Below are 16,103 nucleotides of genomic sequence, written 5' to 3' on the forward strand. Positions count from 1 at the left end.
CCCCCTTTCTTTCTGTACCCTCTTTTGTTTAAATAAAATATAATAAAATAAAAAAGCCAACAAACTGCAGTTTGGGAGGTAAAGTGGAGCAAAATATCCTTGTGGAAGCAGGTGTTTCTCCTGGAAGACCCCATTGCTGCGTTGGGCAGACCTCTTCAAGTTCCTCTCTGCTTTTTGCTCAGGTCTACTGCCGGACCACAGGTTGCTTTTCTTCTGACAACTCTCTTCCTGCTTTCGTCTTCTGTCTTTTTGATAAGCACGCAACAGACTCCCGTCCACCGCCTTTTATTCTTTCTGGCCAAAACCTTTTAGCCAATAAGGTTCACTGTGTCTCAGGCCACCAGCTCATTGGTTCTTTAGCAACCAATGAGAGTGGACTACTAGCTCTCGAGTTGTTTACAGCCATGTTTGTCCAAAAGAAAAAGGCAAGAACATCATCCACGTAACAGCATTTCTTGGGACCCTCCCAAAGACACATTAACAGCATGTGAGCACTCAGGTTCTGCAGAACTTTTCATTGGGCCAGATGTTACAAAATGAAAGCAAACAAGCAGATATCTTAGGGCGTTATAATCTTAAGATGCTTTCAGGGTCTGGTGGAATTTCCAGCAGGCTAAGCAGAATTAGGCTTCAGGTTATTGCTAGCCAGGGGCCATAAAAGCAAGAGGCAATAAAACAATTATATCCATATCAACAATTGCCCTCAAAGTCCATCCTCCTTCCCCCTCATCCAGGAAGACTACAGTCCCTTTTTGAAAAAGGAAGTGATAAAAATCCAGAGGCTAATTTACAATATAATCAACTGAGGCCAAGTTAGCTGGCAGTCATGTGTGACCTGTTTATATTCTTGTTTTGTCTGGCTCTGTGTGTCTATATAGCGGGTAATGTGTTGGACTATGATCTCGGGAAATTTGGGTTCGAGTCTCAACTATGCCACAAAGCTTTAATGGCTGCCTTTGGGCCAGTTGTTCTCTCTCACTGTCTAACGTGGCTCACACAGTGGTTTCAAATGGGTAGCTGTGTTAGTCTGCAGCCAAAGAGTAGATCTGGATCCAGTAGTGCCTTAAAGACCAACTAGATTTCAGCAGTCGAGAGTCAAAGCTCTCTTCATCAGATACGAGGAGTGGAAAAAGATTCCTTGTGTCTGATGAAAGGAGCTTTGACTCTCGAAAGCTCATACCTTGGAAAACTAGTTGGTCTTTAAGATACTGTTGGCCCCGGATCCTGTTCTCACACGGTTGATGTGAAAGTTAGAAGAAAGAACTGCTTGTGACACTCTCAGCTTCTTGGTGGAAAATAGATTGGTTAAGTGAATTTACTGTAAATTTCTGCAGAGAGCCAATCTTTTGGTTGCAGTAACTGTGAAGCAACTCAACTGCTTGGCAGTCGGCAACAGAGGCCTACCTACTTGTATTGCTTTAAAACTGTTTTCTGTGGAGTGGGGCGGGGAGAAGAAAAGAAAAAGAAACCGTCTTCTGGAAGAACAGAAATCGCCCCACTTTTACCTCATAATTTCACTCATTCTTATTCTTAAGCATCACCCTTTCCATGTAGAACCATTATTTACACATTTTTATACAGCTGGTAAATGTTGCGGTGTTTTTAGTTTGTTTCTCTGCACCCTCTTTTGTATCTGAACGTGGATTCATTCTTCAGCCCTGGCTGCCATGTTTTAGATGGTCTACTTGGCATCTTCTAGAGCCTTGTGGAATGGGCTGTCTGAGGAGATGGGAGGGACACTGTTGAGAAGTTTTTAGTGGGCACCATAAGTCTGTTTTGTTTACAAGGACTTTTAGTGGGGTTTAAGCTGCAGGTGTTTTCTTAGCGAGGGGGTGAATAGGTTTTTACAGCATTTTATTTTAAGAATTGTAAGTCACCCTAAGGAAAAGGTAGCGCATAAATGTTTAAATAAAGAAATACCAAACTGAGAGCCAAACTACAAGTGACGCCTTACGCAGGTTGGACACTTGTCAGCTTCCCTCAAGTTTTGATGGGAAATGTAGGCATCCTGGTTTTACAGCTTGGCTCTCCATTACAGCTGCAAGACCAGGACGCCTACATTTCCCGTCAAAACTTGAGGGAAGCCGACTAGTGTCCAACCTGTGTAAGACATCACTTGTAGTTTGGCTCTGAGTGCCAGTAGAAATTGGAGGTTCTGGTGGGTCCAAAGCACCCCTCCACAGGGGAGGTTGCCTGTTCAGTCTCTGCATCAGTTGCTGTTCTTGGGGCTAGCTTGTTCCTCAGGGGTCTACTCTGAGGGTGGGTAATTCTTACTTGACTATTCTCTAAAATTAAATCCCAGAGCTGTTCCTTGGAGAGGTTCTAATAGTCCCCAGAGCATGTTAACTGCACTACCTCTTCAGCAGTGTTTCGAAACCAGACCTGGAGGAGCTGTTTGGAAACGAGACAGAGGTTTATGGAAATATTCAAGGAGTAGAGAAAGTGGATTCAGAGAACAGCGTCTCGTAATTTGTTGGAAAATAGATTCCGGTCAGACATAAAGTACAACTTTTCAAGCAAGTAATTAAATTGCGGAATTCACTGCCAAAGGATGTAGTGATGACTACAAGCATAAATTGCTTTCAAAGCAAGTTTGACAGTTACATGAAGGAGAGGTTCCCCCGGGGCAACTTGCCGTAGTAAAGCTCTGAATCCTCCTGTTAGGAGATAACATCAAACCTTGGTCTGTGCCCTGTTCGTTGGCCCTCGAGGACAACTGGTTGGAATGCTGATCTGATTCTCCAGGGCTCTTGCGTTTTCCTGTGTCGCTGAAGAAAGAACTGCTTGGAAACGGAGTCCTTAGATGCTTCTTTTGTAGGAGTTGCTCTTAATAGGTCTGTATTACAGGTCGGTCTATGAACTGCTGTTAGCCCTGGTGATTAAATGGAACCCCCCTGTGCAAAGGCTTCATTCCTCTCAATAGCAGCAGGAGGGTGCAATCACAGTGTAGGGCGAGAGAGGGAAGTTTTAACATTTAAAAAAAAAATTATAGAAATTTTATTTAAAAATAAAGTGACAATAGAAAGTGCATAAAAAGAAAATTTGCAAACACTACATTTGGAATTAAATTGAGACTTATACAAGCTTCTATAAACACTACATTTGGAATTAGTGTGAGATTTATGCAAGTACTGCATTTAAAATTACATTAAACTAATAGAAAATACATTCAAACTTTGCCGTAACTAGACTTAATTGTGTAATGACTCTCCCTCCCCCTCTTTGGTTACTTATCAACTTTTTTGGTTAGTCATTTCCCTGTGTTTTCTCTTTTTACCTTTATACTAAGTTACCTTAATTAATGTTGATTTTTGCCTAAGTAGTCAAAGAAATCCTTCCATTTCCCCCAAAATTCAGCTATTGGTCTATCGGAAATTTTAACATTTTTTACTCTGCATTGTTCTCCTGACCTGAAATGGCCCCATAGAGCTGCTGTTTACCCTGCTGAAAAATAAAATCTAAGCTGTACAGAGTGTGCCTGTGTGTTTCTCCAACAGGACCAATAACAGCTCTGTGGCACTGTTTTTAATCAAGCAAAAAGTGCAGAGGTAACAAGTTTTAAACCTTCCCCTTTCTGCTGTGCTGTAGAATACAGCTGATCTCCCATCCTTTCCACCCACCCCTTCTTTGTACGGCTGCTGTTTGGAAAGAAAAGACTGCTTGCACATTTCCAAATGCGGAACTACCAGTGTCATGTGTAGTTTGAACCTTGCCAGTGGTACCAACCTACCAGAGTTCCTGCTAGCCTGTTCTCGCATAACGATGTCACTCATCTGTGTCAGGTCTTGCATGATATCCCAAAGCACTTCACTGCATCACTCATTGTGTATGAGTTAAAGTTACTTTATTGATGAGCATACCAGTATCAAGATAACTGTACAAGGTTATTGGCTGGAATGAGGCTAGTAACTAAAGCTAAGGGGATTATAGTTCAAAACCCCGCCCCGCCCCCCATAGTGTAGGAAAGTCTGTTAGAGTTTGAGCGTGTAAAGTGTGAGAACACAGGAAGGGAATCGTAAGCATTCCACAGTCTTTAGGTCTTTCGGACCGTTGATGCAGTCTCTGCTAGACTCCAAGGTCACTCTCCCAAGCCGGCTAGTGACTTATGAAAACATCTGCAAAATGAACAAGCAAGCATTCTCTCCCTGCGCAGGGTACCTTTGCATATTCTCAGAGGGCTGAGAACACGGGCAATAAAAACAGAACATCACTGAAGCATGAATAAAACAGAACCATGACAGACATGCTGGGGCTTATCTGACAATCTGCTGACCAGTTGAGTCGGCGGGGGGGGGGGGGAAGGGAGCCACTTTTGCAAAGCTTTCTTGCCTGGTTGTCTTCAAGAGATGTTTGTTTGCCCTACTGGGTGGTTCTGTCTGCCCGCTGTGGACCCCAGTGGTGCCTCTGGACTGCTGTTCATATGCCACTAACTTTGGCCAGTATGATCACCTCAACCTATGCTAAGCCTATGGTTTGCTTGCCTTTACAGAATGTGAGGATACAGCCCGACAGCTCGTTTTTCCAGCTGTGGAAAGAAATCCCGGTCCCTTTCTACTTCTCAGTCTATATCTTTGAGGTGCTGAATCCGAATGAAGTTCTTAATGGAATGAAACCGGCAGTAAGGCAGCGTGGACCGTATGTCTACAGGTTGGTGCACGTTCTCTCGCTTGATTTCCTGGCATGGGCTTTCTGTTCTGGTTTTGAGAAAAAGTGCAAATGTGAATGGCGTAATCTTTTTAAGAAAATCCTTTGCCCAATTTCTATAGATACGTGCCAGAGTTGAGCCAAAAGCACAGGTGATGTCTTAAAACAGCTTCTTTTAATTTCAGTTCCATTTCTTTGCATCACTCGTAGGTCTTTGCAAAACTTGGGGAGAGCAACAGATGATTCCCTGAAAGGCCAATCTTGTTGCATCTGTTCGAGTCCAGCAAAATGTTTACCAGTGCCTATCAGCAACTGAAAATTAGTGGTGCTGTTAACACAGAACTCTAAATCAGCAAGGAAATGTGTTTTCTGTAAAGTCTGGCAATCTGCTAATAAATTCTTGTATGACTGTATCGGTCAGGATTTTATACAGGAGTCAATGGAAAAATGTGCCAGAGCTTCAATTTCATTTTGTCCTTCATGTAGAAACATGTGACAAAATAAGGGTCTCTGTGGATTACCCAGCAAAATATGCTGGAGGTAAATACCCACAAGAGTCTTCATCGTCTTTGCCGCAGCTGGAAATTCCCATTCAGGAATATCTGCTTCCACTTTAGGAGGATGCTTGACTTTGGAACCTGTCCAGATTTTGTCCTAGTCCCTTCAGCAGCCATTTGCTGGGAGGGGCACCAAAATTCCAATAGCACCTACAGGTTTGATAAGGTCAGGAGCCTCCACCCTACGTTAATTGAAGATGTGACCCAGAAGACATACAATACTCTGTTGGGGCTGCTGATAGCTGGGCGAGGTAATAAAGACAAACAAGCTGTTCCTGGGCGGATGCTTGCCCAATGTTACGGATTGTAAGCACAGAAGCTGCCTGGTACTAGATCAGATTGCTGGTCCATCTTGGATGTCATATGCTGGTATATGTTACATAATTAGCTCTTCTCTCTAGAAATTCATGCATGTAGATGTTCCCTACTCTGCCTGGGACAAAAGATGTGTGGGTAATCTCGGCCTCTTTTTTAAGAGCACATTTGTCCTGCTTTAGTTTGCCTGGCATAGTGTTTGCTGTAGAGAAAGAAACCAGAGTCCCAAATTTTTGCGGCCAGTAGCAAGCTTGGTTCGCCGCAAGAAAGAAGACGTCTCTGTAATACGTTCTTATCCAACTGTTCCTCCAAGAAATTTGGTGCCGCATATGTAACTTCCTCTGCCTCACAACAGCCCAGTGAGGTGGGTGAGGCTGAGTGAAAGTGACTGGCCGAAGGTCACCCGGGGAGCTTTGTTGTTGAGTGGGGATTCGGTAAAGGGCACCACAGCTCAGTTATTTTTGGGAGCTGGGCAGAGATTGTATAGTGGTTAGAGTGTTGGATTAGAATCTGGGAGAACCAGGCTTGAATCCCCGCGATGCTGTGGAAGCTCGCAAGGTGACTCTGGGCCAATCACACACTCTCAGTTTAAGCTACCACACAGGTTTTGTTGAGATGATAAAATGGATGGAGAGGATATTTATGTAAGCCACCTTTGGAGAGGAAGATGTGGTATAAATGAAGTAAATCAACTAATCACACCTCTTCTGCTGTCATTCTGTTGGTTACTGATCAGTTACTAGGTTCAATTTAAGATATTGGCTATCATCTACAAAGATCTCACGTATCTTTCCTACCACGCCCTGCCACAACAGCTTTGCTCATCTGAACAGGGCCTTCTGCAGAGGCCGCCCTACAAATTGGCAAGATCGGCAGCCACTAGGTCACGTTTATTCTTTGTTGTGGCTTCTGCCTGGTGATACGGCCTGCATGAGGCAGTCAGATACACTCCCACACTTCTATCATTATGCAGATTGTGTAAAACAGAAATGTGTGTGTGGGGGAGCATATTTTTAAAAAGGAAGCAAGGCTATGGTAGAATGGAATTATTTTATAAGAATTTTGCAGTCTCTTGCAGTACTTATTGCATGCATTACCTTTCTTGAACTGCCTCTTCTACTTTAGTAATCCTTTTTCTCCTTTGTTTGTTTTTTTTGGTCTGCGTTGTCTTCTGATTTTGTAATCCTAGCCCTGTTTCATTGCTTATCTGATGTCATACACTGTTTGTGTTCTATTTTCTCATTTGCCTGGAGCCTCAGCAAAAAGGATGGGCTACGATTGAAGTGAATAAATAAACCCAAACCTGTCCAGTCCACGTCAGACAAGCTAAGCGCTGCTCTTCTCTGGTTCTAGTGAAAAGATTGCTAACGTCTCTCCGTATTGCACCTTGATGTGCTTTGGGTGTACTGGGATAGGAAGAAAGGCAGGAATAACCAGCCCTCCTTCCGTGGTAGATTATGACATTATAAGCATGCCCGTGTAATCTTATAAACCTACTTAGGCAGGTTATAAATAACCTGTAATGCTTCCTGGTCAAAGGAACAGTGTTCAGCTCTAGAACTTCCTATAGTTTCATTGCTCAATCTTCCACCCCTGTCCCCACCCCTCATCCTACATCTTTTAGATCTACAGCCAAGGTAACAAAAGATACTTTTCGCCCGGTCGATTACTTTTCCATTGCTTGTTGCCCCTAGTTACATAATTCTTCTTTTGAACCAGTTCTGGAAATGTGCCGCTGGTGAAAACAGACTTGGCCCCACTCGCTTGAAGTGGGCTTACTCACACACACCTTAGAGCATTAAAGCTATTGCCTAGGACAAGATGTTCTAGTTCCCAGATAAGGATACAGCTGGAGTCCACACCTTTGATTTGATGGTTGTCACGCAAATGCACTGCTGGTGTGATCAATTTTTGTGTGGAAGTCTGCTGTCAGCATATTATTGTTGCCGACTCCGTAGTTGGTGCCTGGTAGAAGGTGTCTCGCAGGGAGGAGACGACTGGAGTCAACAAGGTTGCTGGTTCAGTTGGAATGTCGCTTCCGTTTCTTCCTTGCAGGGAAATTATCCTCCAGATCATTCGCCTTGGATCATTCTCTGTTTGCTCGTGGTGAATAATGTTTGCATGTTTTGCCATCATTTGTGCCTCAGTTGTATATAAAAGGCATACTGTCCTTCTAGGCCTTAACCTTACCCTTTTCAGTCCTGGCTCCGACCTGGTGGAACTATCTGTCTATTGAAACTACGGCCTGGCAGGATTTGCTATCTTTCCGCCGGGCCTATAAGACAGACATTCCGCCAGGCATGTGGTTGAGGCTAGGCCAGGCTTCCGCTGGCCTTGGAGGAGGAGGAGGAGGTGAACGATTTAAACCTCCCCATCAGATCTGTCCACCCCCCGTTTTTAATTAGCTAAGTAGTGATTGCCGCCATCTGGGAAATTATTTTTTGTATTATAATTGACTGTGTTTTTATGTTTTTAATGATTTTTATGCTTTTAATGATTTTTATGTTTTTAATGATTGTATCTAATTACATTACTCTGTTTTTAGATGATGTGATCCGCCCTGAACCCACTTGCAGGGAGGGCAAAATAGAAATCCAATAAATAAATAAATAGGCCTCTTACCTGCTGAGAGCAAGAAATCCAAAGTAGGACCATTCCACACCAATCGTTCAGCCTCTGCTTGAACATATGAAGGTGCCTTAATACTGAATCAGACCCTTGGTCCAGCAAAGTTAGTATGGTCAGTTCTCCATGGTCTTTCTTACTATCTACTACCTGTTCCTTACCTGAACATGCCAGGAATTGAACCTGGGACTTTGTGCATGCCAAGCAGATGCTCCACCACTGAGCCACAAGCCCTCCCCTACATTATGCTAAATTTAGCACAGCCCTGTCTGCAGCATGAGTGAATGGGTAGGTCTCACTCCACCAGTGGAGAAAGTAGAATTCCCTAGTCTGCAAACGAGACAGACATAAGCCAAATATAAGCACCCAGAACAACGCTAACAGGAATGAAATTCTCACGTACATCATCATTTCTAGCACAAACTTTAGTCTAGTCCTAGATTTGGGGAAAATATATAATTAATTAAAGCTTGCTTAAATGTACATTTATCAGATTCTTCGTTTAAAGCAGGACAAATGAAGACAGGAAGCTACCTTAGTCTGAGTCTTAGATTATTGCTCTATTAAGGCCATTCTTATTTATTGTGACTGGTGGTGGTTGTTTGCGGTCTCAGGTGGAGAGCTTTCATTTCGTCTTGACTGACCTTGCTGTGCTGTTAATGTACTACACGTAAGAGTTTCTTTGCTGTCACTGGCTGAAAAGCTGTGGTGGGAGTCTTCTGTGGCCCCTGAGGAAATCTTGGTGAGATTAAACAAGCTAATTAATTAATAAGCCGGCTGCTTGTCGGGCCAGCCCGGGGCTCCTGGTGGTCCCTGGTTCTTTCTGTCTTCATCCACCTGCAAAAAGAACAAAGAACAAACAGAGGAAATTATATTTATTGTATCTATACTTACCTTCTTCAATATTTGCCTTTTCTAATGAACTGATGGTCACGTGCAAGTCTTGGATGCCTGGATTATAGGAAGAGCAGAGAATAAACAGATGTTTACAAAAGAGACTATATCCAGTGCCGAATGACTTTTTGGAGGGTCGGTCTTATGAAATTGACATACATTGTCTGCTGTGTTAACTTTTTATGATGGCCATTTAAATTGTTGTATATAGTGATTCATTGATATATTTAGCAAATTTATTGTACTTCCGAGCACTTTAAGTATATCCAAATATATTTTGATAATTTGGGACTTTGAGAATTGGATTTACCCCTGAGTGTTTTGTAGTTGATTCTTCGGTTTTGTCACATGGGGGTTGCCTCTTGTTTGTTATCAAAGAATAAGGGAGGGCAACAGAAATGAGGCAGACTGGAACTGATGGTGACAGGAACATGTAGAATCAGCAAGAAATATGACAGCCGTCTTTAGTATTCTGTCAGCTGATGTTCTAAAATCTCCCAGTGTTCCTTTATCATCTTTGATCTTGTGAAGGTTATGTTGCAGGAGCAGAGCCAGGGCATTATACTTACAATGTCTTTTAAAACAAACAAAACCTCCTGCCTTCATATTACTTAATAATACTGGTTTCAGTAAGTCCTTTCTACCGGCTGTATATTATCTTTCTATCTACCGGCAGTATGTTATCTCTCTATCTACCGGCAGTATGTTATCTCTCTATCTACCGGCAGTATGTTATCTTTCTCTCTACCTTGCAGGTAATAAATTAGATACTGATGTAAGATGGGTGTCTCTTGCAGGGAATTTAGGGATAAAAAAAACATCACCTTCCACAAAAATTATACAGTCTCCTTCCTGGAGTACCGGCGCTTCTACTTCCAACCAGACATGTCAAATGGAACAGAAGAAGATTATGTTGTTGTACCAAACATCTTGGCGCTGGTAAGAGAGCCCACAGCTCCTGGGAACTTTAGTAAAAGTAGTATTATTTCAGCCTGTGTGCAAATTATTTTGCAGGAGCATAGGAAAAATAAACTAATGTACAATATGTACAGACAGCAGCTTCCTGAGAATCGCTGCTTCCCCCATTTAAAAATAGAGTTTTTTTTCAAATGAGAGGCACTTTTGGAATGCCCCTCCTGTGCAAATAGTTCCCTGCTAATAGATAGCCAGCACAGAATGGAATGGGGGCGTATAAAAGCATTCTGCTTGCTGTGCTAGTTTTCTACTTTGCAAGGAGTTTTCATATGTGAAGGAACACTGGAATGTCTAACCCGCTGTCTGAATTGCTGCATTCCTTTTTATCACCTCATTCTGTATTGGGTATAAACCAGGCCTGCCTAAAAACGCTTAAGCTACTTACATGCTAGTTAGGAAGCTGAGATGTGATGCATTTGTGACCTGAGTTTGTGTTATTGCAACTAATGTCTGAAATAGGCTATTTTTTGTTTTTGCAGTGTGTGGGGGGGAAAGCATATCAAGTTAGGGCTGAACTAGATGTGATGGCATCCTTAGATCCAAGACATGGACACCGCTGCCATTTTAAAGCGATTTTAAAATGTCTTGAGGGCCTAATCCTGATCAGGCCCACATTATCGCAGGCTGAGGCACTCGTTATTCCACCCCCTGTGCCTTTTCAAGAGCCAAAATGACTGCATCTCATCCCCCGTAGCTGTTCTGGCACTCACAGCATTTTAAAGTCATTTTAAAATAGCAGTGGCACCCACTGTTAAAAATCTGGGATCATATCTGACAAAATGACTGACCAAATAGCCTTATCAGAAAATCCTAATTATCAATCCTTCTTTGTTGAGAGGTGGCTCCCCTTTTTGCACTACATCACAAAATATACTTCTAAAGAGACAACTGTACCTAAGAAATATATTGATTTTTATTTATATTAATTAATTTGGATTTGTAATTAAGTTATTTCTCATATAAATAGTATTGTACTATCATTTGAAACAAAGTTATAGTTGTATTGTTATCATTTAGTATTGTTATTGTTGTAAAAGTTTATAAATAAAAAAGTCATTAAAATAGCAGTGGCATCCACAGGCTGGACCTGTGGGTGCTGTCACATCTGGTTTGGCTCTTGCTGTCTTAATAAAGTTTCAGTTTATTCAGCTTAACAGCCCAAAGGCCATACACTCTAACAAAGTTGAAGAATTAAAAATAACAGTTAGACAAAAGGTTGCCACGTCTACAATGCAGTTTTTACAAAGGCTACTCAGTAATAGTCATAATTTTGAGGCATCAGTAATGTTTGACTGGCTCATAGATCCAGAGGAGTTAGCCATGTTAGTCTGTAGTAGCAAAATAGAAAAGAGTCCAGTAGCACCTTTAAGACTAACCAACTTTACTGTAGCATAAGCTTTCGAGAACCACAGTTCTCTTCCTCAAATGCACTTTTGAGAGCTGTGGTTCTCGAAAGCTTATGCTACAGTAAAGTTGGCTAGTCTTAGAGCCAAAACACACGTTAAGAACTACACGTGGTTGCGCACGTGTCCGCGCTCCCGTCTGTTTCGGCCCGCCCGTGGCCGTTTCAGAATTTCAGCGCGTGTCCTGCCCGCACCAGACCTGTGATTGTGTGTCCGCGTCTGCACGTGCCCCTCCTGACGACCAGCGAGTTCCCAGCACAGAGCGGCTATTTTTACCATCCCGGGGGCTGTGGACCTCTCGATGACTGCTAGATGGCACTATTGCCAGGTGCTACTGGATGCTTTTCTATCTTGAATGCCTCAGTAGACATTTTTTTAAGAATCTCTCTGTGGCTGATTCGTACTTTGGACAGTGAGAGAAGGTATGGGACAGCGAGTCAACTTTAGCCAAAGGGCAGTTGCAGAAGCGTTGATCTGATGGTATCCTGCGGAAGTGGCCGTTCATTTGGGCTGTCGGCAACAGGTTGCAACGTGCAGCCATGTACGACCACCTCAGGTTTGGGACTATTAGCATACTGAAGTAATGAGGCTGGTTGAACTGGGTAGGATATTTGATTCTCACATAGAGCAGGGAGTCCTAAGCCTGCTTGAGCAGCTTTCTCTATAAGTAGTTCTTGTTTTAATAAAGGGTTGCACCTGCATACAGAGCACAGGAAACCACCCATAGGAAAGGCTGTAAGTATCATACCATATTCTTGAATCAGTTGATGGGGTCTGGATTTCCAGCGACCCCATCAAGAATAGTAAAGAGTCCAGTAGCACCTTCAAGACGAACCAACTTTATTGTAGCATAAAGCTTTCGAGAACCACAGCTCTCTTTGTCAGATGGATCGTCAGCTTTTGAAAACCACAGCTCTCTTCATCAGATACATTGTCAGCTTTCAAGAACCATAGCTATCTTCATAGATCTGACAGAGAGAGCTGTGGTTCTCAAAAGCTGACGATCCATCTGACAAAGAGAGCTGTGGTTCTCGAAAGCTTATGCTACAATAAAGTTGGTTAGTCTTAAAGGTGCTACTGGACTCTTTACTCTTTTGCAACTACAGACTGACTTGGCTAACTCCTCTGGATCTACGCCCATCAGGAATGTGTGTAGCAGTATCCAGGAACATGCTATCTATACTTGTGAAACGCGTAGTTGTTAGTAACCCACGCTGCCTTTTCTTTCCCCCAGGGAGGTGCAGTGATGATGGAGCATTATCCACCTTCGGTGAGGGTGGCAATTAGCACTGCTTTCTCCTTCTTCAAGCAGAAGGGCTTCATGAACCGGACGGTTGGAGAGATTTTGTGGGGCTATGAAGACCCCCTCTTGAAGTTCCTGAACACCATCAAACCTGGATTGGTTCCATTCAATGACAAGTTTGGTTTATTTGTCGATGTGAGTTAAACTGCCAGGAGACGCAGCAAGGGATTTTATTTTAGTTAACTTACTTAGTTTATTTAGACCGCGCCTTTTCTCTTCAATGAGGGCCCAAAGCAGCTTACCATCATTCTCCTTTCCTCAATTTTATCCTCACAACAACCCTGCGGGGCAGGTTAGGTTGAGAATGTGTGACTGGCCGATGGTCATCCAGCTGGCTTCTGTGGCAGAGCGGTGGACTTGAACCCGGGTCTCCCAGATGCTAGTCCAACACGCTAACCACATTGGTTCTCCGGGATGATGGACTCTTAAGAAATGTGGTAGAAAGTAGAAAAGCAAGGATGCCTGGCTGAAAATCCACACACACCCCATCTCATGCATGCTTCTCTAACAAAATGACTGCCAAAATAACAGCAATGCTGATTCTGTAAATGTGGGCAGATCATGAGAGGGAGGGCAGGAAGGGTTACATCAGTGTTTAGTTCTCGTGGCCCCTTCTTACATGCTCAAGGTAATGCCAATTGCCACCTTGGGGTCAGGAAGCAATTTTCTCCAGGCCAGCTTAGCCAGAGATCCTGGAAATGTTTTGCCATCATCTGGGCATGGAGCAGGGGGGTCACTGGGGGGGGAGGGAAAGGGAGGGAGGTAGTTGTGAATTTCTTGCATTGTGCAGGGGGTTGGACTAGATGACCCTGGAGGCCCCTTCCAACCCTATGATTCTATGAAAAATAGGGTTGGATCCATATAGCGGAAAGCAGAAGAGAGAGAGCTGGGGTGCTGTTCTTTAACGCTTTTGTTAATTTTTAAAGAGAATTTCTTATGCTTGTCTAAGCAGGTCGCATGGCCTCTCCTGCAAGAACAGCAGCCTCTTTAGATTTTGGATGTAATTGAATGAATTGTGAGATTAACTTCGGATTAAGTTTCAAGCACTGCTGGGGAGTAGTGTTTAGACCCACACTGGACAGACTTGGATTCAAGTCCCCACTCAGACACAAAGCTTCTTGGCCTGTCTGTCTTACCAGGGCTTTTTTTCAGCAGGAACACGGCGGAACGGAGTTCCGGAACCTCTTGAAAATGGTCACATGGCTGGTGGCCCCGCCCCCCTGATCTCCAGACAGAGGGGAGTTGAGATTGCCCTCCGCGCCGCCAAGCGGCGCGGAAGGCAATCTCAACTCCCCTCTGTCTGGAAATCAGGGGGCGGGGCCACCGGCCATGTGACCATTTTCTCCGAGGGCAACCCACTGAGTTCCACCACCTCTTTTCCCAGGAAAAAAGCCCTGTGTCTTACTATAGGCCTGATCTTCCTCACAGGACAATTGTGAGGATAAACTTAAGAGTATACTACCCTGGAAGGAAGAAAGGTGAGATAAAATCCGTGCAGATAAAAAGGACTTTATTAGCAGGATTCTTTCCAGGCAGCTGTGACAAGAAGAGAATTGAGCCTGCATTCAATACCAATGTGTTGTACCACTGGTCCACCTAACTTGTTTTTGCCTCGTGGGATTGGGGCCTACGGAGAGCTCTGTCCCATCCTTGAAACCCTATTTACAGGCACTGTGCCTACAAAGGAGTCCTGCTTCTGAGCTGTAACCCCCTCCTCGGTGTAACAGTTAGAGGGTCGGACCCAGGTTCAAGTCCCCACTGTTGTCATGGAAACTTACTGAGTGGCCTTGAGCCAATCACATACTCTCCACCTAACCCTACCTTATAGGGTTGTTGTGAGGATAAAAATGTGAGAGGGCAACAATTGTCAGCTGCTTTGTGTCCCCATTGGCGAGAAAATCAGGATATAAATAAGTAAGTAAATAATTCCTTCTCTCTGTGTTTAATAAATGGGATCTTAACAGTGCAATCCTGGACAGCGTTATTGGAGTCTCAGCCCATTGAAATCAGTGGGTTTAGACTGGCCTAACTTGGCTTAGGATTGCACTGTTTGTTGCAAAATGCCTCACCCAATGCCCTTCTGTTTCTCATCCTTTACAGTTCAACAACAGTCATATGGGGATGTTCACAGTGAACACGGGTGTTGATGACATTTCTAAAGTCCAAATGGTGGATAACTGGAATGGATTAAAAAAGGTAGGGAAATTTTTTTTTTTTGAAATTTTATTTAAAAGAAAAGGTATGCAAATAGAAAGTGCATAATAAAAGATTATACAAACACTACATTTGAAATTGAATTGAGACTTATACAAACTTATATAAACAGTACATTTGGAATTAGTTTAAGACTTATACAAGCACAGCGTTTAAAATTACATTGAACAAATAGAGAATACATTCAAAATTTGCCGTAATTAAATGTAATTGTATTATTGGCTCTCCTTCCCCTTCCTTGGTTACTTATATTTATTCAAACTATAATATCAGCTTTTTTGATTAATCATTTCCCTATGTTTTATCTTCTTATCTTTATACTAAGTTACCTTAATTAATGTTAATTTCTGCCTAAGTAGTCAAAGAAATCCTTCCATTTTCCCCAAAATTCGGCTATTGTTCTGTTACGTAGATAAGTAGTTAATTTGGCCATTGATGCATATTCATAAATCTTATCTATCCACTCTGACACGAAAAAGGTCAGGAAATTATTACGGTCATCAAACTCTTGTCTGTTTTGAAGAGGGAAAAAATCAGCCAAACTGGTTTTTCCATGCAATAATGTTACTTTGATTAGTAGTATTCTCTGTCCTCTGGTTCATGATGGGTTCACAATACTTTCTAAGTTTGACTGGGAGGCCTTTTGCTTTAAAAACTCCTGTTCTCACATCAGAAAACAAAAGGCCTTGTTTAAAGTATTCCAATATACTAAGAACTTTTAAACGTTCACCACTTTTTTATAAAAAGCGAAAGCAAAAAAGAAAGCTGTTTGAGTTCTCCATCAATTCAGCTCAAATTCTGCACCCATAAGAAACTAAAATTCTGCAGCTGGTGTGGGTCCTGCCGGTTTGCAGTATGGGTTTATTTGGGGTGTTTGTTTGGTTTGGTGAGGCTAAAATGTTCAGTCCGATTTGATTTGTTTTGATTCATAAAATGCCCTGATTTAATCAGGCATATGAATCAAAAACAAGTCTTATATATTAATCCAATATAGAAGTGTAAAGACACTATAATGTATAACAATAGAAACACAAAACAGAAGCACAAGATTATTCAAACAATTATTGTAATGTAATTAATAAAATCAATTACAGGCATGTACAGTGATGAAACCCATTTAGAACTGAAACCCAGTTAAACTGATGAAAGCCTTGCTATAATTTCAAAGGAAGC

General features: G+C 42.6%; 1 protein-coding gene across 2 annotated transcripts in view; it reads left to right on the top strand.

Moving 5' to 3' along the window:
- SCARB1 (scavenger receptor class B member 1) overlaps window positions 1–16,103 on the top strand; it is a 70,089-nt gene that overhangs the window by 11,165 nt on the left and 42,821 nt on the right. For both annotated transcript variants that reach the window (XM_054996085.1, XM_054996084.1), the window contains exons 2-5: window positions 4,490–4,647; window positions 9,833–9,974; window positions 12,648–12,851; window positions 14,817–14,912. In XM_054996085.1, the coding sequence (XP_054852060.1) occupies window positions 4,490–4,647; window positions 9,833–9,974; window positions 12,648–12,851; window positions 14,817–14,912 (600 nt within the window). The remainder of the gene's footprint in view (window positions 1–4,489; window positions 4,648–9,832; window positions 9,975–12,647; window positions 12,852–14,816; window positions 14,913–16,103) is intronic.

This window comes from Eublepharis macularius, chromosome 13 (assembly GCF_028583425.1).
Source record: "Eublepharis macularius isolate TG4126 chromosome 13, MPM_Emac_v1.0, whole genome shotgun sequence".
NCBI lineage: Eukaryota > Metazoa > Chordata > Lepidosauria > Squamata > Eublepharidae > Eublepharis > Eublepharis macularius.